Genomic DNA, 27,571 nt, shown 5'->3' with positions numbered 1-27,571 from the left:
TTGTTATTAAATTTCTTACGATATTTATGAGGTATCGTTATTACAACTGTAGTGACCTTATTGTTACAAACGAAGGCACGTAGCGGTATAAAATAAATTCATTTGCCTTCTGCAGGGTCCTGATTCTCCTATTGTTTGCCTGTTGTTTACACAATAAAGGTCACTTTGAGGATTCAGGTAGACTTATCGTTCATCTTTTGCTAATACAAGACCAACATACGCCTTTCCATGCATGAAAGAAACAAGTTACTACATCTTCGCTCAGGTGATCGACTTCTTTTCAAGTCAATGCGACATAATTTTTGAAGTGTGAATTAACAGCGAAGAATACTGAAATTGCTTAAGCCTTGCGCAAACAATGTCACTACAAAATGGTTGTAATTGTGTCCTTTAAAACATAGCTACAGCAATTTCTTTGTCATTGTTGATCAGTGCTTAGTGGAGCCAATCAACGCACCGATAACGAAGTCACTCAAGAGAAAAATCAATAATTTAACACCCCTACGAGAGTTTGATCGGCGTATTAACATAAAATGTGTTGGTCTGTTTCTACGACTGAAAACGATGGAGGCGCTCAGTGAAGAAGTCGACGATGACAGCGACGTCGCAGAAAATCGCCTGCTAAAAACCGAAGGTTCTGGCTGTGTTTGTAGCAAGGGGTGGGAAAAAGAATTCATTTGCGGATGGGCGCCGTCGTTTGAGCGAAAAATTTCACGGAAGCCAACGAAACACGCGTCGTTAAGCAACACGCGTAAAGATGGAAAATTACCGCGGGCAGAATGTGGATTTGTTTTTCGACATTATGAGAAAACTAGTCGCTATATCGAGCAGTACCGAGAAAATCACAGCAGTGCCTTTCTGGAACGTGGAGAGGAATGGAGGCCAGTATTAGGAGTTGATGTTCCAGATCCTTACCTGCCTAAGGTCGGGAGTTCGAGGTAAGGTTTGTTGACATGATTTTTTTAATTGTTTATGTGGAGCCTTATCTGGTTTAAGCCCCATTGTACCAGTGGTAAAATTCCTTCTTAAAGGGAAATACAATGCGGCCAAAATGACTCCAAAATTTGTCAAACTTTCAGAGTATAACACGCCTTTATATTTTTTCTTTAAAAAAAACCTGAAAATTTCGATAAGTTTCTCAATGTTGGTAGGCATGGTTAGCTCGCATTTGGTATATAAAGAGACACTGACAAGTTGATTGAAATTATATGACATTTGTTGTTTGAGGAAACTACCTTCTGAACTGAGTAGACTGCAAAGCAAACCACAAAAATTTTATCCGTTGTTTTCCTCGGAAGAATTTATTTTGAAGTTGCGAAACGCGGTTGAATACATAAATAACAACATATTGTCACTGCGCGAAACCTCGTGTTAGACATTTTCTTCTGTACACTCGTATTTTCACGCTAATATGTTTATTCGCTGGTTAACATTTTGCGCTGATTTTGCCCAAGGGGCCGGTAGGTGATTAGACACTACAATACCTGTAAACCGTATTTTAATTTTTTTTTCCACAAGTATAGTTTTCTTACTAATTTTTCATGGCGATCTTTATCTGATAAGGTACTTAATGGTGCATCCGTCGGTAAATATTACGAGTTATGAATGTCGTGTTTACTGTCACGTAAAAGGGGGCAAAACTGCTTTAAAATGATTACTTTATTTAGGGACGTCTTCCTCTTTATGATCACTACTGTTAGGCGTCATATTTCATTGCTTGATCTTGCAAGCACGTACTTAGGGTTATATTCAGCTCATATGTGCAATACAACCTATTTCATAATTTCATTCAGGTTTACAAAACGTGTTTCCGCCTCTTCTTTTCCGATGTGCTCCCCTTAGAAATTAAGGGTAGGATGAAAAGTTTTCCTTAAATTTTTTACTTTTTTTCTAGTCCTCTCGATAAATGCGTAAACAAACTGAAGCAAGTTCACATATGATACTGACTCGCAAAACTGCTGTAGTTCATCCTAGGTTCATTCTAATACGAAGAGACACCAAGTATTAGTACTACCTTAGGACGGAATACTAGTCCATCGCGAATTAACCTCTGAATTTTTCCAGGTTTCCCTGTCTGTCCACAGACTCTCTATTTTCACATAGATCGTCGTCCAGAGCACGAGCCAAATAAGAACCGCGGTTTTTTTGGGTTTTTTTTTTCACGAACGCGAACATGTACGAAAGTGGGTGGGAGAAAAATAAAGTGGTTCTCGCGCTCTGCACACGTTCCTATGTGTTCGCTCTGCGATTTCTCTTTAACTCCCAAGATCTGATTGTTAATTCTCCCCTCTAGCTGCTGCACATTTCCTTGTAAATTAGCCATAAGAATTTGGTGCTAGATCAAGATAGCAGCTTCTCCCTGATAGGTTTAAATATTCTCATTCCTGTTCGCTGAATAATGTATTGATATTATAGGGAGAAGTTTCATGTTAATCACTTGTGGGAGTTAAAGGGTTAAGGTGTGAAAAGACTGGTGTACTATAGTTATATATTGTTCTGGTTGGCAAGTAGCACTGTGAAATAGAAAGCTCCTCGCCTAGTTTATCCTCAGATCACCAAAGTACACTCGCTCTTTTTCGATTTACTAGTCGGTTATGTTTATTTCTTCTCTGCAGCTTTTTCACCAGCTGCAAAGATATGGATAATTATTAATGTCGCAATCTACGCTAAGTCCGTATATTGCGCCTCGAATATTGAGTAGTACGTTTTTGCGTCATCACATCACACACGTTTTTCTGGCTTATACAAGCAAATCATTTCACTTTATTGATCACACCTCACATAGTGTGTAACCATTCTATGCGCCCTACAGAACGAAAGAGAACGAGATAGTATCATACACAATAAGGTATAGGATATATTTATCCTTCACATTTTCTTTTTTTCCCATTAGTTGCGATAATTTTCCTTAAGAATTATTCGTCGAATTCGGCTATAAATCACGGTACAATCATGTTAGCTTGAAACTTATTTCTATCGGTAATGAGTGCGGAAATGTGTTGATCTTCTAGGAGTTGTAGCGTTGATGCATTAAGGACGTGGCCTATCAGATATGTTTGCTTCTGGTCATAAGGTTGTTCGCACCTAATTCTTGTAACTTTTGGTCATTCAAACGTGACTTCCACATTCGTGATCTCAACGCTGAGGAAAATATACTATAAATTATTGAGTCTAATAAAATTCCTTATCAGTCATGTTGTTATTATCACTTCAGCAAAACTGTTTTTGACCGGGTGAAGTTCATTGAGGCCATGTCAGACTACTACAAAGTTGCGGCTATGAGGAGGTAAGAAATTTATGGAGATTAGGAGGGGGGGGGGGCTTAACATCAGGAATTGTGTACAGATGCTCCGTCCGAGGGATGTACTATTTTCAGGCTTCTGGGATATGAAAAGGATGGGGATCTCACGAGTTTTGTTTCTGAAAAATAAAGAGAAAAACCATCGCTTGATGATAAGTGTTTGAAGGGTCCTAACTTTTGATCAATTTAAGTATCTTTGGAAGTTACTCAAGAGCGAGAAATAATTTTTTTTGTCTAGATCATGTGTGATCACAGTCTCAATATTTAAATCTTACGTTCGAATTTCCTTCTTCCCTATTTGTAGTGATTTGCAAAAGATCTGTCTCACTGGAAAAAGGCAAGAGAGCGGCGATCGCAAAGCAGTGCTGAACAGTGACACCGAGTTGAATAGTGAAAGTTTACCGTTCATTGTTACTGCTTCAAATGGAAAGAAAGTTTCCCAAAAACTTGGAAGAAGAAGAAGACAGAGCACTTCTTCAGAAGGAGACAAACCAGATAGTGTAAAAAATCGCCAAGATGTAATCCGAACCGCGCCCGAATTAGCACAAGATCCCATTCTTCCCTGTATGCCTTCCATTCCCGACCTTCCGCATAAAGTGGACGACAAACTGATTTCACACCCGGTCAAACATACACCAGAGGACGATTCGAAACGATTTCACAAGGAACGAATCCGGCTTCCGAAGTTTCAATGGACGGAATGTCGCGTGAAAAATAACCGCATAGCAACAGAGAAAACTGCTGTGCCTGTTAAAGTGGAAATGAAGGAGAAACCGGTGGAAGAAGCGTTACAGAGTAGTGATAGCGATGAGAACGCTATAATCACAGCTCAGAAGTTTAATTCGAAAGGAAATCTACATATAGGAGGTTTCGTGCTAACCGCACCAAGCTCGAAACCGAAGCCAGCGCACGTTACAGTTGGAAAGTGTGAAATATTTAGCTCCACGAACTCGTCAGGTGGAGAGCGTGTCCGCAAATCTTACGAAACTGCAAGAAAACTTCCATGTGAAACCGCATTTATTCGGGTTTTAGGTCATCAAACAGGTCCTCCGCCAAAAAGTACAAGTAAAAACGAATCCAAGGATGCTAGTAAAGAAAGACCGAATACAAAGGACAGAGCTCTCATGAACCAAAATTTGCCGATTCAATACTTGACTCAATTTGGCAGACGGAAATTTCATCATGTTTTGGAGGCGCGTTCGTTTAAACCTTCGGAAAAGAAACTTGGAGCCCCAGCGCTAGCACATTTTCATCACTGATTGAAGGAGGTAGTATACTCAGGGAAAAGGAACGACATGACTCTGAATAAATCTGCCAAATAGTGCAGGGACCTGAGAGCAGTTCAATCTCCATTTTATCCCTATCGCCGTTTAACTCAAGCGTAGTCCGTCAATAGAACCTCTATCGCAGCTTAAGCTAAAAATGAGAAATTTAATATTTTCATAACACCATTAGAGTATCTCCGTTTTTACGCCACTCACCAGGGGCTTAATTAATCACATTCTACCAAAATGAAAATGAAGGGCAGAGATGAAGCTTGGAAAATTTACTACGAGTCAAAACGTCGTCATTTTTCTTATGAAGTATTCACCAATTTTCAAAAAGTTTTATGGTTGGTATCTGTCAAACTTGGAACATAAAAACTTATGTTCCCTGTGGGTGATTTTACAATATTTTTTACCAGTGAGCTATTCGCCTGTTCACGATTGTTTGGGGGTGGGGGATAGCGTTATGCACCGGGCATAAATCGCTTAAACTCTCCGCCACATCTTCGGGGAAGGAGGTCCAGGGAAGAAATTGATATTAAAAGAATAAAAAATTTAACAAGCTTAAAAATAACTCTCTATCTATTATCGTATTTATTTATAACGGAGATGTAATATAAGTACAAGAAATTTTCATTTCAAGTGTTTTAGAAAACAAGCATATAATTTAAGTGGAATTATAACTGAAGTGGAAGGTATTTGACTCGTCTTTTCCACTATGTGAAGAAGAACAGACATAACACTAGTCATAAAAGTTGTGGTTTGGGGTTCATTCAAGATCTCTTATTTTGTTTAATATTTAGTGATGTTTAAATAAAATTTTAAGTTGAGAAATTGTGCCTGTTGTGTTGTGTTCAAGTGTATACACATGAGTAAGGAGGGTAACTTTATGAAGAAACTGTGGTGCGGCGTCAGTTGGAATAATTTGGTTTTATCAGTAGCATGCGCAAGCTTTGCCCCAGGGTCTGCTCGATACACACAACTTTCCCCAGTTCCCTGCTCCTTAGAGTAAACATGGTGGACATTCGCATGTTGTTCACTTTGTGATGCAGATTAGTCTTTGGGCAGCTTTTGTTCTCGTTCGTAGCTGTTGTTTCTTTAATCTAACTTGATGACACATTAGAAGCCAGCCTCTATTGTAATTTGCTGTCAGAGATCGTTTGGAATCACTATTCAAAGAATGTGGCTGAAAAAGGTCATCAAACTATCCTGAGCGTTTGGAAAATAACGGTTGTTATGGTACGCCGCAGCTGCGTGTGAACTAAACTATCTGGGAAAAAGCAAGATCGCTGAATACCTCGATGTTGTCGGTATAAAGAAACGGAAATATCACCATTGTCTGCGACCTGTAAGCTTATTTCATTGAACGGTTGCTAAGTGAGGCTCTTGCACAATCGTGATCCACCAAAAGTTTCGGAACAACCAAGTGGTTTTCTCGGCGAAAATATTGGTTTGAACCAGTTGTACTTTACAAGAATTAATGAATACGTTAATGCTTTTATCTAGACCATTGAGAACTGATTTGTTAAGTACTCTTGAGTAAATTGTATTTACATACACAATGAACTCCTCGCGTCAAACAACTCAATATTCCGACGTTTAGATGCATTTTTAAAGATTGATTACTAGTTATTCTGTTTGTGGTTATTGGATTTGTGTTTCCAAACGGTGAAAACCTTTGAAAAAAGCTGACTAACATTTTTCTACAATGTCACGAATGAGGACTGGTTTGAGGCCAACAGTACCCACGAGACATTCTCCAACTAAATTTCCCCCTGTTAGCAATGGTTTGAGGTCAAGCTCTTTACCAGGGAGTGCTAACAGTAGAGAACCAGAGTGGGCCAATGATATGGTGAGAGGGATTCAATTAAAAACAGCATCTAAGACACCTTTGGTGGCAGCCCATTCTCCTAGAAAAACTCCAGTAGGCCTAGAGGAGGTTAAAGCAACTACCTCAGTAAAACAACATGGAGAAATGACATTTTCCAGTTCACAGCAAAGTATGCGGGAAAGTGCCAAGGATAAAGAAATTGAGGTAAACTATTGCACCATTCATCATTTATTAATTGGGGGGGGGGGGGGGGGGGGAGAGGGAGGACTGATACACAGCTGTCTGGGTTGCAAGCTTCTATGGGGGCACAAAGGCTTATTTCCCCAAAAAAGTCTTGATAAGAGACTTTCTCCCTGCCTTGTTGGCTCTAAAGAGTACATTCTCCCTGAGGTTTTTGAGAATAAGGTTAATAATACTCTTGGACATTTTCACACAGAAAATATATGCTTTACAAATTATTGCTGGTTTTGCACCAATGTTGAGGAACTATCAATAATAGTACTCCAAGAGCATATCTTGGCATGAGAGAATATCAGGCTAATTAAAACTCCAAACAAACAAACTGTAATGCTTTTGTTTTGTAAACAGATAGAAATGTTAAATATTTTTTTCTTCAAAGTATAACTTTAAATTGTAAATTAAATTGATATGGAAAGGTAATCTTAATTGCTGCGTTTTTTATGAGTATCAATTTTGGTACTTTCATCTTTTCCAGAAACTGAAGTTAAAAATCTTATCACTTCAAAAGCTCATCGAGCAGCTGCGTGCTGAAATAAAGGAGAAAACCCATAAAATAACAGAATTGGAGGAGAAGCTCAAATCACAGGTAAAGGCTTCACTTAATACCTGGTAAGAGTCAGAAGGATAGGTTAGGAAAGATGTTTAACATTTGTTTAGAGCATGGAATAATGACAAATGTGAGTCCTTTTCATGGTTTTTACCAACTTCAGAAGTTATGATCAGGTGGTTTACTAGCTGATTAGCTTAGATCTCAATCGTGAGATACATCATTTACTGGGGAAAAAAGGAGAATGCTTCGTCCAAGGGGGACATAAATATATTCAAGACTTTGTTTTGGTCAGAAAACAAATGAATGTTTCTTTACTGTTGTTAGTTTTTGAACTTTGTATGGTAATGTTTCAGTTTTTGTTTTTTGTTCTGCCAAAATGACAGAAATGAAAGTTAAACAGAATATCTAGAGGGTCACCTTTACATTCAATATATCACAAAATGCTGGATGAATACTATTTTCCTTACTTAAAAAGAGACTACCTTGTTCTCTCTGTTAGATGATCTAGAGGCCTATTCTCTTCCCTTATTGACCTTGATGGTGACAGTTATAATGAAAGTGATGATATTTACTGTAATGTAATGATATTTACTCTTGTTTCATTGATAGGAAGCTGAGTTTGAAGAAAAGATCAACAAAGTAAAAGCCATTATCAGTGAAAAGGAGAAAGAACTCAATGAGAAGACAAAAGTTATAAAAAACAAAGATTTAGCAATTAATGAACTGAAAGACAGCTTTCAGAAAGAAAAGGAAGAGATTACAAAACAAGTAAGAATAAAAACATTCTTAAAGTATAAATCATAATTACAGAATGTTAGTGGCTTATTGTGTGCTTTTTTCACAGTACGAACTTGAATTAAACAAGTTGAAAGAGCAACATCTTCAGGAGCTCACTGAGCGTGATGGCAAGATGAAAATCTTAAAGACGCACATGGCTGATGCTCTTAAGGATAATTCCCGGTATTTAATTTGCAATTTTTGCCTATAATTATGTAAATCTTTGGACTTCAACAAAAACTAATTTGTTTATAATTTTTAGGTTTTCTTTCTTGCCGGTGTTGGCTTTGCAATTTATTTAATTACAATTTTGATGTTTTACTTCGCAGGGAGAGGCAAGTACAGCTTGAAGAACTCACAAAGGAGCTTAAAAGAGTTACAGAAGAAACTGATGTGTTGAAATCCAAACTGCAGTCAATGAAATCATCAAATCAGGTACTTGGTGGATTCTTTTATGCCCTTTATTATTGTCTTCAACCCTTTCACTCCCACAAGTGACCAAGACAGAATTTCTCCCTACAATATCAATACAATATCAAGCAGGCAAGTGATGAGAATAGAGAAAAATATCAATTATGGGATTATTAGTTGATCCAATACCAAATTCTCTGAACTAACATCATAAGAATTGTATGACAGATATTAAGGAGAATAACTAATTAGATCTTGAGAGTGAAAGGGTTAAGCTAGAGATGATTGTAGTTTTTTAATAATAAATAATAATTATGGTTTAATCATTATCCCCTTCACAGGGTGTGAAATTGCGCCTAATACAGGCGCCAATGCGACTAAATTTTTCACTTTGGCGACCAAATCCTGAAAGTTAGTCGCCAAATTGGTGACTAGAACGTTTCATCATAACCTTACCAAGAGATATAGTGAATTAAAAAGATTTGCAAAGATAAATTCACTGCAAACTTCCTCTTTAAGTTTGTTTCCAAAACGTAGCCCATGCATCTCGATCGATAACAAAACGCCATCTTGGATTTAGATGAGCCTGAACGTTGTTTATTGTCCATCCTAGTGTCCACTTTGTAGCACGTTAAAGATCTTTTCCCTAGCTTAATCTTGGAGGGTCTATCTAGAACACTGACAGCATAAAGAAAGATTTTGTTTGTCTTTGAAAATGGCGACCAACTTTTTGAATTGGCTACCACTTTGAAGAATTTAGGAGCCAAGTGGCTATCAGAAAAAAAAGTTAATTTCACGCCCTGCTTCATTATTAGTTATATTTTGATTATGGTATAATTAACAAACAGATTCCATGTTACCATATGTATGTTCAGTAAGAGATCACAGAGAAGTGAAAAGTGGTAAGATTAAAAAAGTAGCATGCAAGATGTAGCCAAGTATGACACTGATTGTACAGACCTATTGCAACATGGAATGTATAAATGTTTTATGTGATAAATAAGCAAAATTTTGTAAATGGTGACATCATTTTTGTGACTCTCCTCCAATTGATCATTAGTAAGAACCAATCAAAATACATGACTTGTATAACTCAGCTCATGTATGGAGGTACCAAAATCACCAAATTTTTTTTTTCTCTCCAGACTATCTATTATTTCTTTGTTTCACACTGGAAGTCAAACATAAGCTACCATATTCTAATTAAACTGCATTTTATCACTCTTTTGTTGTAAGTTATGAATTGCTGTTTTTCTGTCTTTTAGGGCAAGTGTCCAAACTGTTTTGTAATGGAGAGACAACTCCAATCAAAAATTCTTGAACTGAGAGACAAAGAAGTTGTAACCATTGAGATGCAGCAGTTGTGTGCAAAAATGGAACAGCAACTTGTGCAACAGGTAGATATTAGGATTACCTCCAGGTGTACATTGCAAAGCAACATCCATAGAGTTGTTTCATTGGCATAGTTGTTCAATTTTGCCTCAAATAATAATTATTTTAAAACATTCTATTTACAAAGTTATTACCAATAATTTGATTCACATTATTTCTCTCATTCAAATAGGACCAACTTTTGCGTCAATGGGCGAAAAATAAAGGAAAGCCAGTCAGGTGATAAATGAGGTGAGATTTTCTTTCTTGGTCGGCCTGCCTTAGACATTCTGTATGTAAATGCTAGAAGTCAAAATAAATGTTACAAAAGCAATAGATAAATATTATCCTAATGGTAGAAATGTGTGTCACATATGAATCTAGTTGGTGGCTTAAGAAAACTCTCAGTGGTGAGGTGAAGCATGTGATTTGCATTGGTATGTTCAGGAATAGGGCCATTTCAAAGTTACAAAACGCAAGCCCAAAAAAAAAACATGCACCAAAGGTCAATTGGTTTTAAACACTTGAGAAGAAACACCGTGGACCTACTGTTGTCAATTTGCCTCAAACTACTCACTTTGGTTTTTTCTATTTTTTTCTTAACAGATAGCATGCATCTGAAATAAATACAATTATTGACTACTTATAAATTTGATTGCCTATGAAAATATTTATACCCATACGGTAGCTTTTTATTTAATTTAGCAATGTATAATTTTAGGTGTGTAATGTAAAAGCTCTTTATAACTTACACTAGCATTAAGTCTTTTGAGATTGTAACCTCTCAAATACCTATCAGAGACTTAGCTTGGGAAATTGGCTATCACTTGCAAGGCATAATGTAAACATAACTTAAGCCAATTTCCAACTTAATTTCAGTCTGTTAATAACAGGAAGTCTCTAAAACAAAGGGTTAATCTTTGTCCAGCCTTGTCTTTTTTATTGTCACCAAGATCCCACAAAAACCACTACCTATAAAATATGCAGGATACGTTAATCACTTTTTTAAAAGGATATTATATTTTCTTTAAAGATAAGCTGTTAATTTACTTTATGATATTTATATTCTGCAAAGATGATTCTTGGGTGAAAAAGTGCAAAATATGTTTTTTTAAAATTTATTTCAATAATACCAAAAAAGGAAAGACCAAATAAGGATAATATTTTTCAAGATGGTCATCCCTCACCATCCTTGAGTTATGGGGTAGGTTTGTCATATGTATATATAAATATATATATATTGGCAAGAGAATGTTTTGATAGAGTCTGGAACTTGGAAATCTGTGTGTATTAAATTGCATTAATCAGTGATAAATCTGAAGGATTAATGGGACTAGGTTGAGGCCTTGTGCAAGTCAGACAATATGTCTGATACATTCACTGTTGATGAAGTTGATCCTCATGGCATAAAAGAGGTCAGCTATTTTCATTGCTATCAGAAACTTCTTAAGTTGAGGTGCACTAAGAGCTTTAGGAGTGGTATTAAAGGGATTATTTATAAGATCAGTGTAAAATAGTCTGCAAGATTGACAATAAAACACAGGTTTTTGTCGGTGCTTCTCTTAGTTTGTGTTTATTGCAACACCTAATGGTTTTTCTAACTTTCAAATTTATTAAAAGTGTATACTTTGTTTCAATAGCATGATTTACATGAAAAAAGGTTTAAATTGTTTGGCTATTTTAAGCTGTTTTTGACTGTCATTTGTGTTAAGGCAATATGAACAAACTCAGAACAAAATTGCCTCTCCAGTTGACAGCTGGTAAGCAAAACAGAACTCTGGGAAATGAGAGTTTATTCTATTCAATTGAAAATCTGCAGTGGTCCAATCCCTTCAAAAAACGGATGACTGTGATTTTCTTTCATTCAGGGCCCCTTTAAGCAGGTAATTTGTTTACCCACGCTTTGCGGCTCAAGTGCGTTCCTATGGTAACCGTTATTGTGTTATCGCATATCGCATGTGAGAATTTGTCATCCTTTTGTGATAAGTTGTTCATCGTTCTTTGTACTTAGAATTCCTAATTGCAGAGGCAACGTGACAAATCTTTTGTGCCTTTGTCAACAGACAGGGTAAGATCGCTTTTTAAATTTTATTTTGTCTCGAGGGAGTGATTGATTTAGCGCTTAAAACTCTAGGTGCAAATTGCGTTTCCTTTCCGATTTTTTCTCTTTTCACTGAGGTGAATGTTTTGCGATCTGTAATCACTTTTCAGGAGATTTTGCACTGGGCTCCAACATTCTAGCAGAAGGCGTCAGTCTCTAAGGTGATAGACCCAAAGGAGGTTTTGGGTACAGCCGATGGGCAATCTTTTAGGACGAAACTTTTCAGGAGGACAGTTTGCGAGGATCTGCTTGGGTGCCTCAGTCACGCTTTCGGAACACAATTTTGACGTCAATTCCAACTCAAGCAGAGAATTTTAGACTCGACAAGTAAAGTAAACGGATCACTTAACTTCGACTTACACAGTAAAAACATAAGATAGTAGCCATAGGCCATATAAACACTTGACGTTGTGATACACCACTATCTGTCACTGAACAGGAGGATCGTATTTCAGTAACGACCGTGCTTCTAATAATCTCACGTTGAAATCTTCCCAGTTAGTTTGTGGTGAGAATTTGATCTTCTTCCCGTGTTTAATGGCCCGTACTAATTATTATAATCATCGTTGAAGTGGAATGGCTAAGAGCCATGAGATGGAACAGTTAAATTCTGACGATTATCGCAGAAATCGCGGCGAGTTGAACCCAAACTCTGCGGAGGATAGATCACCTCCCTTTTATGACTCGGACTCTCCAAGCGGTACTCCTTCGGTTAACAGGTAAGTTAATTCAATTTTGGACAAGTCTATGTGCTAACTGAAAACATGTTTATTAAGTAATCGTTTAAAAATCACTGCCCTCCTATTTTTTGTTTGCGATCGATCTTGTACTTTTTAGGATAATACAATTTTTTTTCTTAATCACAGACATTTTTTGCCTGCAGGATTTTCTATGAAATTTACCTAGTTGTTCGTTTTATCAAATGTAATCGAAAACTTATAGTTTCATATTCTAATAGAGGCTTCTGTTTGCAGCTGCCAAAGCTACTGTCGTGTTTATCGAGAAAAGATTACTTGCGCTGTGAAAAAACAGCTGGATTTCCTCTCAACAATGTCGCCTCCCAAAACTAGAATTCAAAGGCTAATTTTAGTACAGCCAATAGTCCACTCTTTTATTCACCTTTCTATGAGCAGGAAATGAAGCAAATGGATCAAAGCAAAGAAAATTAGTAATTTATTCAAAGAACTAAAGCCTCATTTAAAAATCATTAAAGTTGCAAAAATATTAAGTCAGAAAACAACGTTGTTTACATTTGCTCTGACAATTTTTTTCTCAGTGCTGCAAGCCAATCAACGTCAGCGAGGTCATCTCGCTCTTCAACACTGGGTTCTGGGTTATCAACTCGCTCAGCAACAACTACAGGAAGCGATGGCGAAATTGAAGCCTTAGATAACGTTAGAGTCGTAGCAAGGTGGGTAAATTAAGTTTGGATGCTAGGTGTTTGTTTACTTTTCGGTGATAGCCCTTGTCATATTTCGTGACCATCCCACTTGCGTTCGATTTAGTTAATTACAGCGGACCATCAAATTTTTCGACAGCTGCCCTCAAAGCTCGCAAAGTTCAGTTTAGTTTTGATTTTAATCATAATTTTAATCTTACAAAGGTGATGACAATGACTACATGTATTTAATGGATGATCTTTCGGCATGATTATCCAGTCCACCATATGAATTTTGCTTTTGACTATTACTTCTAATCAGGTTGATGATAACTTTGAAAATACACATCCCTTTTTCTAGATTTTGTTGGTACTTCTCTAACCATTTTCCGGAAAATTAAATAAAGTTGCATGATTTTGGGCTCAAAAGAAAGAATATCACAAGAGATGGTAAATGGTCCTACATGAAATTAGTCCATGTGAAAACTCACGAGTCTTGCAGATGCTAGTTTTTTTTAAAATTAAATTATTCTTTCCCTAGGTTAAATTTAAGTGCTGTGGTTGGTAGAGAAAAAAGATGCAAAGCTTTCCATTAATTACCCCAAGCATGAATACTTTAATATTTGCCATTAAAAAATCATTTAATCACTACTAAGGTGGTTGAATCCCTCATAAACAAACTACATTATCTTCAGGGAATGCTCACATCAGGGTATTCATATATGAATAATTGTGTTTAGTTTGCAAGAAAAAAGATGTTTTGTGTTTACCCATTTTCCCATTTTGGGCTTGTAGCTGTGTGAACCTAACTGATTTGCTATTTTACATAGTCATTAGCCATTTTTATGCAAAATCTTAATTGCCAAATACCTGAAAGTAAACACTTAGGTCCCTAGATTTAATCTAAGGCTTTGCACTAAATTGAATTTTGAACTATTTTGTTTTGATGTCATTGCCCTTTGTTCAGAATGACAACATTTTCATTAAGTTCTACATTTATGTTAACTTTCCCAGATTATCCAAGAGCCTCCTGGATACAAAACTAATCTTACGGTCTCCAAAACAGTTTACTACAACTCTTATCTTCCATTAATTTTTTTTTTTCTTGAGAAGGTGTAAAACATTTAAATTTAGTCTCTTTTCAAACAAATATAGGATCTTAGTTAAGGAATTGTTGTATATTAATCTTGGGATTATGAAACAGCACATACATTAGTAGTAAGTTGTGGAGAGAGACTGGGCGTAAGCAATCAACTAAGATTAAAAATTTTTAGGGGCCAGAGGAGGTGTGATCCAAAATCAGAAATCTCTAGATTGAAAGGTTGGCTTCTCTGTAACTGACCAAATAAATATCTGAAATCTCTTGTTTGGCTATCATTAGAGCACGTCCTTTGAATCTTGCTGAGAGAGAAAGAGGGGATAAAAATGTCTTGAAGCTGCCTGGGGATGGAGCTGTTTGGGTTAGTTGACCAATTATTATATATTGTTATTTTAAGTTTATAATGGAGTTAAACATTGTAACTGATATCAAGTATCATTAGAGTTATTCTCAGTGGGGGGGTCATTTGTTTTTCCTTTCTTGGGGGAAGTGGTCCATTTCCATTTGAAGGGCAGATTACCAATGTAGGTCTCTGAGAATTCAAATGTTGAAGTTGAAACAAGCAACAATAGATTTTCCTTTAGATAGCATAATATTTTCTGATTGGTTTAATTACAAAGAAGCCCACCCCACCTCCTGTAGACCATTAGCTTATTCCGGAATTTTACTTTGTGCCATAGGTTTTCAAAAGATTATTGTTAAATACTGTACAGTGCATCCTGAATTGTAAAATTGTCATATGATAAGATATGACCTATGACAAGAGATTTCTAGGCCAATTTCTTATCTTTTGATTCTTATTTGGTGCAGATTGATAACAGTTTTGGTCAGATCAAGCCTTTTACCTTCAATGCAGCTTTTGGAGAAGAAACCTCTCAGCAAGACATGTTTGAAGGGTGTGGCATTAAACATTTGGTTGAGATGTCTGTGCAGGGGTTTGTATTAATTTGTTTAATACTTTAGATACAAAATATGATCAGCTGAATTATACACCCCTTTTGATTGATCAAAAGTGATCTGTTTGGGAACGGACACCCAATTTATAGAACAAATAGATTTAATGATGCCTTGCATCTATTCAGTAATATATCACTAAGGATTTCAAATTATTGACATGCTCAGCTATACCTTGTGTGCACCTCTTTTGTTCTTGCCACATTTAAAGGTCATCTGATCAATAACTGAACATATGCACTGCAATATAAATCATATTTTTTTCATAGATATCAATATATCATATATATACTGCTCCCACAATTTCTTAACTTTATCTACAACAGAATTCCTTAAGTTTATCTGTAACATTAGCTGATAATCCCATTTGTAAATGAGCATTGTTCACTATATAAATGCTTATAGACATTGATGTGTAAAAAAAAGGAAAGATTGGGAGAGAGGAAGGCAAGTTGAGATAATCTATATATTGATTTCAAATGTTAGTTTCTCCTTTCCCAAAAGATATTCCTGTACAGCCTTTGCTTATGGTCAGACTGGCTCAGGGAAAACATATACAATCACTGGACCACTTAATCAGGTAACCGTGCAGCACATGATATGAATTCAGTTTTGAGATTCCCACCACTCTTATCTTCAAACTTCTTCCTAACAATGTTGCCTTGTGTGTTCAGAAGTGGATAATTTTTCATCTATAATTGTAGTCAAGTTCTGTTGTGCAATACTGAGCTAAAAGCAATGGTAATGCATTAAATGTACTTTATGTTTTGTTTAACACAACAGGAAGATACTGCACACATGGATAGTTTCATTCCAGATCCAGACATGCAAGGACTGATAGAAAGGTTTGTGGGACAGTACTTGTGAGCATTGACTGAACTGACCCCTTTTAGGCTATAGCTCAGGCAGGCTCCTACCCTTTAACCTTTGCCCCTCCCCTACATGCCATTGGGCATAATGAGAAGTGAGTGAGAGATTAGATGACTTGTTTGCTAATTCCAGGGTATTGTAGTATTCGACTCATGGATATATCCCACAAAATCAAGTTTGGTATTTTCTTTGTTTGTTTGTTGTTTGTTTCACTTCAGCTGGTTTGTATTTTTGTTCTTAAGTATAATGGCAATGATATTCACATATGAAGCGATTTATCAGTGACTTACCTCTATCAAACCCAACAGAAAACATTAATATTATCAATTTTTTAAATTATGATAATAATTTCTCAGGTCTTTCCAGTATCTCTTTGAGCTGATGGATAGCAGTGCTGATGTCGAGTACACCCTTAAAGCATCGTATCTTGAAGTGTATAATGAAAAGGTATGGAACAGTGCAGAATGTGACACTCTCTCTAAAAATTTAAAAGAGAGTATAATAATAGATATTTTTTTGTTTTTCCCAGAAGAAAGATGACCTCCAGCTAGGTAAAATACACCAGTATACATTTTGGGAGAAAATAGCTCAAATGTGAAAATATGAAGTTTTACCCTAAGAGATGTACAAAATTTATTTTCCCCATATTTTAAGTATATATTGATTAATAAGGGTATCTCAGACTCTATTAGAGTTTTCATTTCAGTATGTACTAGCTTTTTTGAATAAAATGTAACAATTGACAACCTTTTGAAGTGTGTGTATGCATTAACATTCTTAGTGCTGGTTTATAAATCCAATGACGCAAAGTATAAAATGAAAAAGATATATTAAACAATGATTCTGGCCCTATATTTTCAATAGGTACAGGATTTGCTTAACCCCTCAAGTGCAAGAGACTCGCTTCCTGTACGCTGGGCCAGAGACAGGGGATTCTATGTTGAGAACTTGTTTTTTGTTGAGTGTGACACAGTGGATGATCTTGCTGCTGTGTTGGAAGAAGGTATGTAAAGAAGCCTTCATATGTCAGTAAGCACTGACCAAAACCAAATTTTTAACAGTTAGCTATACAGGCCATGGGATATCAGTTACAAATTATGTTCAACATGTATGACAAATTCCATACAATACAAGCTGTATGGAAATCCAAAATAAAATAAAAGTTAAGCAATGTGAAATTTCAACCTCAGCAAGGATACTTTGACTCATCAACATAACCTCCCTGGTAATCTCAAGATTTTGCCATTGTAGAGGAGATGAGGTTGTTATAAGTAGAAAGTGGTTCTTTCTACCCATCTCTTTCCATTCATCCAACACTTCCCCTAATTTATTGTATGCTCAATCTTTTTTTCATGGGTTTGGGGGCTCAGAATAACATTTAGTGATAAGAGAATAGATGGAATCAGGAATTTTGAGGGGTTTGGTCAGAGATTCTGAAATGGAGAAGAAATGCAATCAGCAATATTCAATTTGCCATTGTAAAAGCATGAATGAAATAGAAACAATGATGGTATAATTGAGGGTGGAGATGAAAGAAAGGAAAATGAGAAATTTTAAATACCAGTAATTCTAATTATTAGTTCCTGTAAGTCTACCTACTTCAGTTTACAAATTGATTTATTTTTGCACTCTGTTAAGTGGGTTTCTGTTTTTATGCCACCATGTTTGACCACCTCTCAAGTCAACAATATTTAATGCTTTTTCAGGACTGAGGAACCGTCATGTTGGATCACATTTAATGAATGATCACTCCAGTAGAAGTCACACTATGCTCACAGTTTACATTGATATTGAATCGGTGAGCATTTGCTTCCTTTTGGACTGAATGTTACTTTTGGTGGATGTTGCACTTTGCATGTGTGCTGACTCTTTAATGCTGCAGAGGGAGAGAAAAAACTAAGAAAATAAATGAAGAGTAGTTGTGCAGTTGAACTAGGATTAATTTCAGAAGTTTATGGTTTAAACAAGTGTGTCAAACATTTTTGATAGCAGATTTTAGTTTCAGTCTATGGGTATTCTTAACATACCAAGCCATGTCCTTCGTTGAAAGACTCATGTTTCTCGTCTTTTCTCCTATTACTTTGGACTGTCGTTTCGAAGTCTTGCAGGGACTGGAAAACGTCATTCACTCACTGAAAACAAAAGTCAAGTACAGGTGTACTTTAATCAATGATTAGATACCTTCTACTTAGGGTTTAGTGTTTTAAATTAATTGAATAATAAATCGACCTACAGCTTTCCCTCTGCATTCGTCTGTGTTTTCTTATGTTTATAAGAATAATCTAAAGTTTTGAAAAGTCAACGAATTAGTAATGATTCACGCAAATTTAAACTGTTTTGTTTGGGGTTGAATTTGATCGTGTCGCATCACATCATTCTTAAGTTATCTTTGTGTCATGCTGTCCAATGAATACGTAAATCTGCCATTAGTGTGGGTTTGAGAATTTAATTTTCGTTGCTGTAAGTTCTTCTCAGTCCCTTTTTATCTCTCTCTATTCAATTTGAAATTGGTTGTGAATAACAGTTGCTTCGCTTTCCTCCGACATAGAAGGACCCAGAAGATGAGTCTGGTTATCCTGTGATTAAGCATGGAAAGCTAAGTCTAGTGGATTTAGCAGGTAGGAGAAAAATTGAGAAAACAAGAAAATTGAGTTGCAAGAACACTTTATAAGTTTTTAATTGTTTGCTCCTAAAATGAAATGAGACTTTTAAAACCGAAAAGGTTTGAAAAATTCCGTTTTGCTTATTTGTATTTAAAATATTTTTGGAAATTGGTCACACCTTTTTACGGTAACCGGTCAAGTCGCCTGAGAGTCATCTCGCCCGAAGTCATGTCGCCCTAAACCTGAGTCATGTTGCCCGAAATTTTAGTCATGTCGCCCGAAAAAAAGTCAAGTCGCCCAAAGAAACAAATACTAAAAAGATCTGAATTTCAGACTGTAAATAGGCAATAACGTTGAGAAATTTTTTTATCACTAAAGCGCTCTTTGTTTCCGACAACATCATGAAGATTCTTAAAGCGTTGTTCGTTCCTAACAACAAAGGGAAACGTTCGTTTCCAACAACAAAATGCAGCGTTGTTCGTTTGGTATGTAATCTTTTCTTACTCACGGACGTTTCGTAAGCTTGAGAAACTTGTGTAATCAAAGTCTTCATGGCTTAGTTAGAAACCAAGAAACAGTTTCTCAAGCTTACGAAATGTCCGTGAGTAAGAAACGAGTACGTACCAAACGAACAAAGCTTCATTTTTTTGTTTGAAACGGAGAACGCTTCCCTTTGTTGTTAGAAACGAACAACGCTTTTATAATCGTTACTCAAACATATTTCAATTCCGAACAAATGATCGATTTCTGTGTAGTCAAGTCTTCATGGTATTGTTAGAAACCAAGAAAAAATTTCTCAAGCTTACGAAACGTCCGTGAGTAAGAAACGATTACATACCAAACGAACAACGCTGCATTTTGTAGTTGGAAACGAACAACGTTCCCCTTTGTTGTTAGGAACGAACAACGCTTTAAGAATCTTCTTGGTGTCGTCGGAAACAAAGAGCGCTTTACCTTTTTTTTCGGGCGACATGACTAAAATTTCGGGCAACATGACTCAGGTTTCGGGCGACATGACTTCGGGCGAGATGACTCTCGGGCGACTTGACTGTAAACCACCTTTTACGTAGCCTAATAGGGGATTGCCTAGCCCTCAGTTAAAAAAGTATATATCAAGGTTGAGCTGAATTGCTACTTGTCGTTTTGAAAAGCCTTTGGTCATTCTACTCTAAAATTTAATGAACATTATCCAAGGTAAAAATGTGAAGTATCTTGAAAAACTTTTTTAATAGAGTTACACAGTTTTCAGATCTGCTTCGCTCGCTCCGTCTGTATGAAGGCAATTAAAAAAAACGTGGGGAGTGCTGCAAAGTGCTCTAAAAAGGAAATTTATTTCGTTCTGATTACATCCCTCCTTCCTAAGCTTCCTGAGTCTGCAAGCAAGGAACGTCTCGGCTGCGTCTACACATTGTCTGTGGTGTGTTTTCTTACAGAAAAAGATAGTCCTAAACATTTCTGCCCGATTTGATTAAACGGGTGTTTTACCATCGTGTTTGATATAAAAAATAAATACTAGGAGAGCATTTTTAAGGTGATGTAACGCTAGGAAAATCACGCTATGGCGTGAGCTTCCGTTCTTTCCCCCCTTATGGTCAGAAGATAGGAGTCCATGCAAATCTTAACTCGTGCAGCACGACCCGATATTTCGGTTAAGTACTCAGAGCTTAGAAATGTTTTTGGAATGAGAGATGAAGTTTTCCCTGGTATGATTGATAAAGAGTAAAATATTAAATTGGAAGGAATTTTATCTCATATTCCCTTTTGTTCTTCGAATGGAGCTAAAGAGGAAAGTGACATTTATATGTTGTTCTCAAATAGTTAGAGGGATATTTTGTACATTGCCAGAGATAGGTTCTGCAGCTTTGTGATTGGTTTGATGAAAAGAACAATGGAGAACAACATACCGATATGTAATCACGAAGTAGGGCTATAAATACCATATTAAGCTCTGTTGATTCCTTACATCATTGTCACTTTGACCTGATGACTCGAGGGCACATTTGCGCATTAAGTATGTTTTGTTTAAGTCTGCATAAATGACGTTAATCGAATTGGCTTCTATGGTTCGATGATTGCTTTGTCAAATATGTAAAATTCATTATACGTGCTTAGTACCGAAAACGCTGAATAGATGAGTATATCTAATTAACTCGCCTCGAGTTATCAAGGACGGGAGTTAACTTGTAAGTTTAAGTAAGGTTAGGGATTTATTAGAGTAAGATTAACCCCTTAATTGTCCATCTTTTATAATGATTTATATTCCTTTGAGTTTTTCGTATCTACATAGCATCACAAATACAATTCTAGGCAATTAACCTTCGTTAAATGTTGATGTTTGTCTTCTATAACGTCAACATAACTTTTAAGACGTATTAAACTCCTTGTTTAGTATAGTTCAGACCCTTCTGCAAGAAATCGTAGTCGTGAACTAGTAGTGAAAAAAAAAGATGATTTGATTGCATTCTAAATCAACATTTATCAACACTTATTACTTATCAAAGTAATATCGCTTCAATTACTTAGTTTACTGAGTAACAACATCGCATGGCTTGATATCTTTTCTGATCTTCGCTAACTTTCTTATTGTATCGTTTTCCTGCAGGGAGTGAACGCGTTAAAGAGACAAAATCTGTGGGAGGCACTTTCACTGAGTCACAAAATATCAATAAAAGCTTGTTGACTTTAGGTTAGTGGGCTTTACGTTTCGGCTTATAACACGTAACTGTGTTTTGAGTGTTCACTTAGTTGAAGGTGAGCAAATATTTCCTGACACCCTCACCTACTGACTCTCTACTCGCCCCCTGCTACGTAAACTGCTCTGTGTTGTATCTCTGATATGTTGTAATAAGTTGATAAACATGTTTGTCGTCAGCGTGGCCTTCAGAGCGCTTGTTTCTTTGTGTTAATCGTGTAAATCGTTTCAAGGCCCCAACTTAAAAGTTTTTGTTGCAGTTTTAAAGATTTATTACAGAGCATTGGGAATTAAATAAGTGTATTCTTTCTAACGCTTCGTTAATTACGTTTCATGGTGGAAAACTTGTGTCACACAATGTTCGTTCATACCCTTTGCTACCCGTTATGTAGCGACTATTTGCTACGGGAGAAAACACGTGTCAGAAAGTTCCCTTAGTAACATCTGAAAGTTAACCGCATTGAATTGATTGCCTTGACGTGATCAGCATACCAAGTGTCACAAAAATAAATGTTACATTGTATCCTTAAGTATTTGTTGGTCCTTCAAATTTTTCGAATTGCTGAAATATATTCATATGTTAACTCGACCCGATCGAATAATTTCAACGAGCATTTCACTATCAGGGAATTGTATTTCTGCCTTGAGTGACCAAAGAAAAAAAAGCGGCCACATTCCGTATCGTGACAGCAAACTCACCAAACTTCTGGCTGACAGCCTTGGTGGAGATGGTATCACCCTCATGGTAAGTCAATTCACCATAATCTTAATTCTGATGTTTTATTTATTTTTGTTTGTTTGTTTTTTTAAAAGTCTGGAACTTTCATGAGACTGGTTCCTTGTGACACGTGCACCGATTTATCATTTAAGTGGGCGTATCCTTTTGTAAAGCTATCTTTGGGAATAACGTTAAATCGCTAAATCAAGAAGTCTTAATGAGTGACGGCTTCTCTTGGGTTCTTTTGCTGTATTTATTAGCTCCTCAACACACTTAGAATTGATACACACGAACCGCTAAAATTTGGGTTCATAAAAACTGATTTTCGATCCTTGGGTTACTCAACTCTGTTTTCGATCCTCGGGTTTTCCGTGCGGAACTATTCCTTGTCATAAAATTAACGCATTATCTGTTCCTGCGTTAAAATATTTCAGATCGCATGTATCTCGCCGTCTTCCTATGTGGTGCAGGACACCTTAAACACTTTGAGATACGCTCACAGAGCCAAACGAATAAAGAACAAGCCTGTAGTGCATATGGTAAGCTCATGCTAACTTACATAAACTCCCTACTGGTTTACATACGCTACTTTTAGTGTGCTTTGTGAAAATTATTATTTAAATCAATGCTATTTGCCCTTCATCACTAGATAAAGACAGTTGAACTGACCAACTCAGGTTGTTATTTTTCTCTTTAGGATCCTAAAGAAAAGCTTATTTTAAGTCTAAAGCGAGAAATAAAGTTGTTGAGAACGGAAAATGCTTATTTCCGACAACAGGTAAGAACGACGTGGAGACCATTCTGTATTAGTAGGTTTTGATAAGGAAATTAGAGGTAGCACTAATTGAAAAGTACATCCAACCGGGGAGAAGAACAGTTAAATATTAAATTATGTAAACAGAACTACTAACAGTAGTGGAGTTGTTGCTTGTGACTCCCTTAAGGTTTATGCAGGAAAAAAAATATAGCCATAGCTAAAAAGATTTTATCCGACCTCTTTTCTTTCACTTAGCTCGGAATACCTAGCAGCGACTCGCAAACATCTTTAACAAGCTACGAAAGTAAAACGACAATTGTTACAGAGGACGGTAGCACACCGAAGCTCAATGATCCTTCGCTAAGTGAGTAGTAATAAGCGATTGATTTAGAGATGTAAATCACTTAGTTAGAATTATTGAACGGAGAAAAATCATCGAAGAAGGCTCAGCAGCAAGCAATGGAGAAAACCCTAAGAGTGTGAAGACCAACGAAAGTTAAGAATAATGAAATAAGATTGAACGAAGGAAGAAATAACGATTAATAAAGCTAAACAAACAGATCCAAAAACAAGATACGCGTAGTTTTTAACTTTTGATTGGATTGTTATCATGATATTATGTGATTAAACTAATATTAGAGTTTTTGATGTCTTCGTTGTTATCTTTTCCTCTTTCTTCGCCTCTTAGAAGATGAAGGAAAGCTTAAACCTGGAGAAGATTCGCAAAGACTTACAACTGCGTTGTAAGTGATCTTCTTACTTTTGCCTATGACTTACTTTATCTCCATCTTTCCGGCTTTTGTACTGTTAGTTGATGGTCTGATTCAAGTCTTTTCCTCTCAAATCTTGACTTTGATGTTGTTTCAGTATGGCCGCGGGAGCCAACTCTGGTTTATACGATATGCTGCAAGAGTACATGCTGGAAAACGAGAACCTTAGGTGAGAGTTGTTGGTTGCACTTGAACCAGGTGTGCGTTTAGTTCGGTTGGTCGACAGTGAATTTAGTTTATATCTTGGTGCTTTCATCCATTGCGTACTAAAATAACCAAGCAAACTTTTGATATTAACGCCCATGTCAACCGTGTCGAATTTTTCGAAGTGAACTGTTTAACCTCTGAGTTTAAATTTTCTAAACTTTGCTCAAGCAGCGCTTTAAAATTGTTTAAGTTAGTCTGTGTTATGTTGTTCCCGTTGAGGTGGTATAGAAAGAGTATCACCATATTATGTTTTCATCTAACTCGCGTGACACTGTCAGTTAGTGGTCGTTAAACTTACTTTAGTAGATATGTGAATGTCTCCGAAAATTCTGAGAAATATATTTTTGCAGAAAATAGATTACGAAAGCGAATATTGGGAATATTCGCTTTTATTGGTTCGGCTTCAATACCTAACTCACTTTCGCCTCTTTACAGAACAAGAAACGTTGAGCTTGTTCAAAGTCGAGAAGAAGTCTCGAGGCAACAAATGGTAAGAGGCTTGGGGAACGCTCATGACAAAATTTTGCGATGATAATCTTATGTAGCAAGCATACTTTTGCTTTCATCTCCGTTAACTCTGCTTTTTGTAACCCAGGTTTTGTCAAGAGAAAATGATCGATTGTCTAAGAAGTTGGAGGAGCTAGAGAGGTTAGTCATACACCACCGCCTCAAAAACTACTTCGATTAGCACGCACAAACTAAGCAAATGATCCGTCAAAATCATCTAAAAATGTTAACCTTTGAGAGTCTTTGCTGTTTCTTTTAGCTAAGAAGAAGCGATCTAAGACAAGAGAAGATAATCCTCTCTTGTTGAAGACAATGCCCGCTTTGTATTGATCCAAGATTATGACGTCGCTTCTATCTTTTTGTTTTGTTTTTTTTTTTGCAAAAGTCACTGAACTTTTTCATTGTCGACACAGCTTAATTTGTCTTTTTTTTTTTTTCACTGAAGAGTGATCGTATCATCGCCTATGTCCTTACGGACTTTATCTGGTGTGGAGTCGTTACGAGGTGTCGAACGAACCAGTTCTCTCCCGGAGGAGCGCTTTATGAGTACGATCCCAGTCCACTCTGCCGGTGCGCACCCCTCGCAATTCGCATCAGAGCTGCAACCAGGCCATTTCGAAAGACGGAACTCTCTGCCAAGTAAGCAAAACTCCCTTGTTATGTCCTTGCATCATAAAAGTTTTGTCTTTCAGTGACTAACAATCTAACAACAATACATGTGAAATATCCAACCAACATTCTGATCAATCTAAATAATGAATTATTTTCCAAGAAGATAAAATACCGTTGTCTTACAAGAGTACTGTAAGTTTTCATCACGTTCAAAGAATATATTTCTCATCAATGAATGACAAACCCACACTGAACGTATGTCATATAGTTGTCTCGGTTAGGCAACGTTAAAAGTGTCGATCGAAGGTATTGGCGCTTCTATCTAAATGACTTATCGTTTGTAAATTTCAGCTCAGTCTAAGGATCGTCGACGGTCGGCATCAGATCTACCCCCAAACTTTGGGCCAACGAGATTCCCGCCAATTCAAGATGGACCTTATCCCAACTATGTCGGGCAAGGCGGCTGGAGGCAGGTACCGGAGGCGCAAGCCATGCCCCAGGAAGTGATTCCTGGTAAGAAATTATGATTTGATTGTAGTTATTTTTTATGAATTTCGCTATCTTGTATTTCAATAACAAGGAAGGTTCGCTAACACCGAGGTTTATCATTTTTTAAATTCTCCCTCGTCATTGACCAAGGAAAGCCCTCTTTTTATGACCTTAGTCATCATTTTTTATTCACATCACCCCGTTGTTCAGTTCCTCATGTTTATATTTTTCTTTCGTTCTTCGTTCTTAGTATCTAATCGGGTTCACCAAAGAGCGCCGCAGGCTCGAACCACCTCAGACCCTCCAAGCAAGCAAAAATCTACAGCCAGCACGTGAGTTCCGTAGTTTAGTTTTAATTGAGTTAATATGTAACCAGATTGAACTGACACTCAAAAATGCCTCATGCAGGTGATAGAAGTGTTCACCTTTAAAAACAATAGTATATCTCGTAAATTGGGACTAGATTTGAGAGTGGCACTTTTTATCATAACATTTTGTAAACGTTGAAATACATACATTTGTCAAGGAGGGAACGGTGACACATCTCAGTCGTATGTATCAGTGATGACACACTGTTTTTTTTTTAGCTTAGGGAACGGACTACGAGCTTTTGGTTACCGAGCCTTGAAAACAAACTTTCTATATGTAACCTGATTGAACGACAAACACATATCAATTAGCGGAACACACGGCAATGGTTTTGATCCAAACAAACCTCTGCAGTTTATTTAAACCCTTCTTTTGGAGGTTTCTTCTTTCCTTTGGCCCAAGCAATCAAAGAGAAATTTCTATCGAGAGTAGTTTAAGGGTATCGTCTTAATGAACATTGGTTTTTGATCTCTCGAAAATTTCCGAAAGGTGAAAGGATTTCCTGGATCGAAATGTTCCATAGAATTATTATTATTATTATTATTATTATTATTATTACTATTATTGTTATTATCATTATTACTATTATTATTATTGTTGTTCATAGTTAACGTCATTCATGTTTTTTCTCGATTCCCCATAGCAAGAAAAGATCTGTTTCAACATCGGATCGCCCTCAAAAAGCTGGTAACAGCTACGCTCGAATGTTTGCTGTTCAAAAAGAAAAGAAAGCCAAAGAAGCAAAGGAAAATGAAGGCAAAAACCCTCAATCTAATGATGCAAATCAAAAAACTGCTGCAATGGAAAACCGGAATCCTCAAATTCTAGTAGATGGAATGAACTACAATAGCCAACCAAATGGCGGGGGGCCTGTGGAAAATGACATGCAATTAGGTTACAACCCTGCGTTGGGTAGGTATCATAATTCGCAAACCCATAGGTGCTTATCAGTCGCCTGCTAAGTTTGTGCACAGTGGAACATCATTGCTCTTTCTTCTTGTTGATTTGAGTAAGACTGTAAAAAGACTTACGACTTAAAACTAGAGACCATAGTGACCCTGTTTGGCGGCATTTACTCGTTAAGACCAAATGAGGGGGTGCTTGGGGGTCATAACAAGAAAAAACAGGTAGTTTTGACCAACTTTGGTTTTTATATGGTAGCAAATAGTGTCTTGGTGGGTGGTACCTTCATTAATTTCGTAACGTTATCTCTGGTTACAGCTGAGCATCGCCAGTTAGCCGAACGTACGAGGCAAGATCTTCAACAGCTGGACTCTCAAATAGAGTACCACAGATTTATGACCCAGAACAGATACAATAATAATCCACCGAGATGACAGTCGGTCATCGCATTGCACAGTTACACCATTGCACATCATGCGCGAATATATTACTAGAAACATGTTAGCGACTCGCTGGATGGAGAAAATGTGATCTTTTACACGTCTCTAAGTTATAAATTTACAAATGAGGAAGGACTGGATGGTACTGGAAAGCTTTTAGGAAAGTTTTCATTTGTATTTTTTGCATTTATATCATTATTTACTGAATTCTATTTCTAGGCGTTACGTCGCCGTTGTACATAGAGAATTAAGATATTAAGTTGATGTATAATTTATATGAAAATTAAAGATATATACTTGATATTTTCAATGAATTTCTTGATGTCTCCACTGCACTAACTAAGATATATGGCAAA

General features: G+C 36.7%; 3 protein-coding genes and 1 long non-coding RNA gene across 8 annotated transcripts; 3 read left to right on the top strand and 1 right to left on the bottom strand.

Moving 5' to 3' along the window:
- The first annotated feature begins 152 nt into the window (after positions 1–152).
- Positions 153–5,400, top strand: LOC113665534 (uncharacterized). The gene is made up of 3 exons (XM_027181246.2): positions 153–938; positions 3,215–3,286; positions 3,606–5,400. Exons 1-3 carry the CDS (start codon positions 565–567, stop codon positions 4,558–4,560), a joined length of 1,401 nt encoding a protein of 466 aa, XP_027037047.2. The 5' UTR covers positions 153–564; the 3' UTR covers positions 4,561–5,400.
- A 156-nt stretch (positions 5,401–5,556) lies between these two features.
- Positions 5,557–11,298, top strand: LOC113665532 (uncharacterized). The gene is made up of 8 exons (XM_027181242.2): positions 5,557–6,601; positions 7,113–7,223; positions 7,797–7,955; positions 8,032–8,147; positions 8,294–8,399; positions 9,641–9,772; positions 9,940–9,998; positions 10,353–11,298. Exons 1-7 carry the CDS (start codon positions 6,275–6,277, stop codon positions 9,988–9,990), a joined length of 1,002 nt encoding a protein of 333 aa, XP_027037043.2. The 5' UTR covers positions 5,557–6,274; the 3' UTR covers positions 9,991–9,998; positions 10,353–11,298.
- Positions 11,299–11,670: 372 nt separating this feature from the next.
- LOC113665514 (kinesin-like protein KIF12) lies at positions 11,671–27,525 on the top strand. Of its 5 annotated transcripts, none has more exons than XM_027181218.2 (25): positions 11,671–11,814; positions 11,958–12,566; positions 13,124–13,258; positions 14,607–14,685; positions 15,135–15,259; positions 15,783–15,858; positions 16,062–16,123; positions 16,505–16,595; positions 17,013–17,151; positions 17,855–17,946; positions 18,697–18,766; positions 21,354–21,437; positions 22,070–22,188; positions 22,596–22,700; positions 22,859–22,939; positions 23,174–23,282; positions 23,607–23,661; positions 23,786–23,857; positions 24,331–24,385; positions 24,491–24,543; positions 24,848–25,041; positions 25,366–25,527; positions 25,754–25,835; positions 26,516–26,784; positions 27,094–27,525. In XM_027181218.2, the coding sequence occupies exons 2-25, from the start codon at positions 12,424–12,426 to the stop codon at positions 27,207–27,209; spliced, it is 2,568 nt and encodes an 855-aa protein (XP_027037019.2). In that variant the 5' UTR covers positions 11,671–11,814; positions 11,958–12,423; the 3' UTR covers positions 27,210–27,525. The 5 variants fall into 5 exon arrangements, with proteins under 5 accessions (XP_027037019.2, XP_027037022.2, XP_027037021.2 ...); XM_027181221.2 differs by having other exon boundaries at positions 11,680–11,814; positions 23,610–23,661; XM_027181220.2 differs by having other exon boundaries at positions 11,683–11,814; positions 18,700–18,766.
- LOC149036065 (uncharacterized) lies at positions 17,752–24,849 on the bottom strand. The gene is made up of 3 exons (XR_016182010.1): positions 23,696–24,849; positions 18,176–18,280; positions 17,752–18,024 (listed from the first exon to the last, which is right to left on the bottom strand). It is a non-coding gene; the product is annotated as an uncharacterized LOC149036065 (long non-coding RNA).
- Positions 27,526–27,571: the final 46 nt, after the last annotated feature.

This window comes from Pocillopora damicornis, chromosome 12 (genome assembly GCF_964200805.1).
Source record: "Pocillopora damicornis chromosome 12, jaPocDami1.2, whole genome shotgun sequence".
Lineage (NCBI taxonomy): Eukaryota > Metazoa > Cnidaria > Anthozoa > Scleractinia > Pocilloporidae > Pocillopora > Pocillopora damicornis.
The sequence above is the reverse complement of the archived record's forward strand: the minus strand, read 5'-3'. Positions and strand labels throughout refer to the sequence as shown.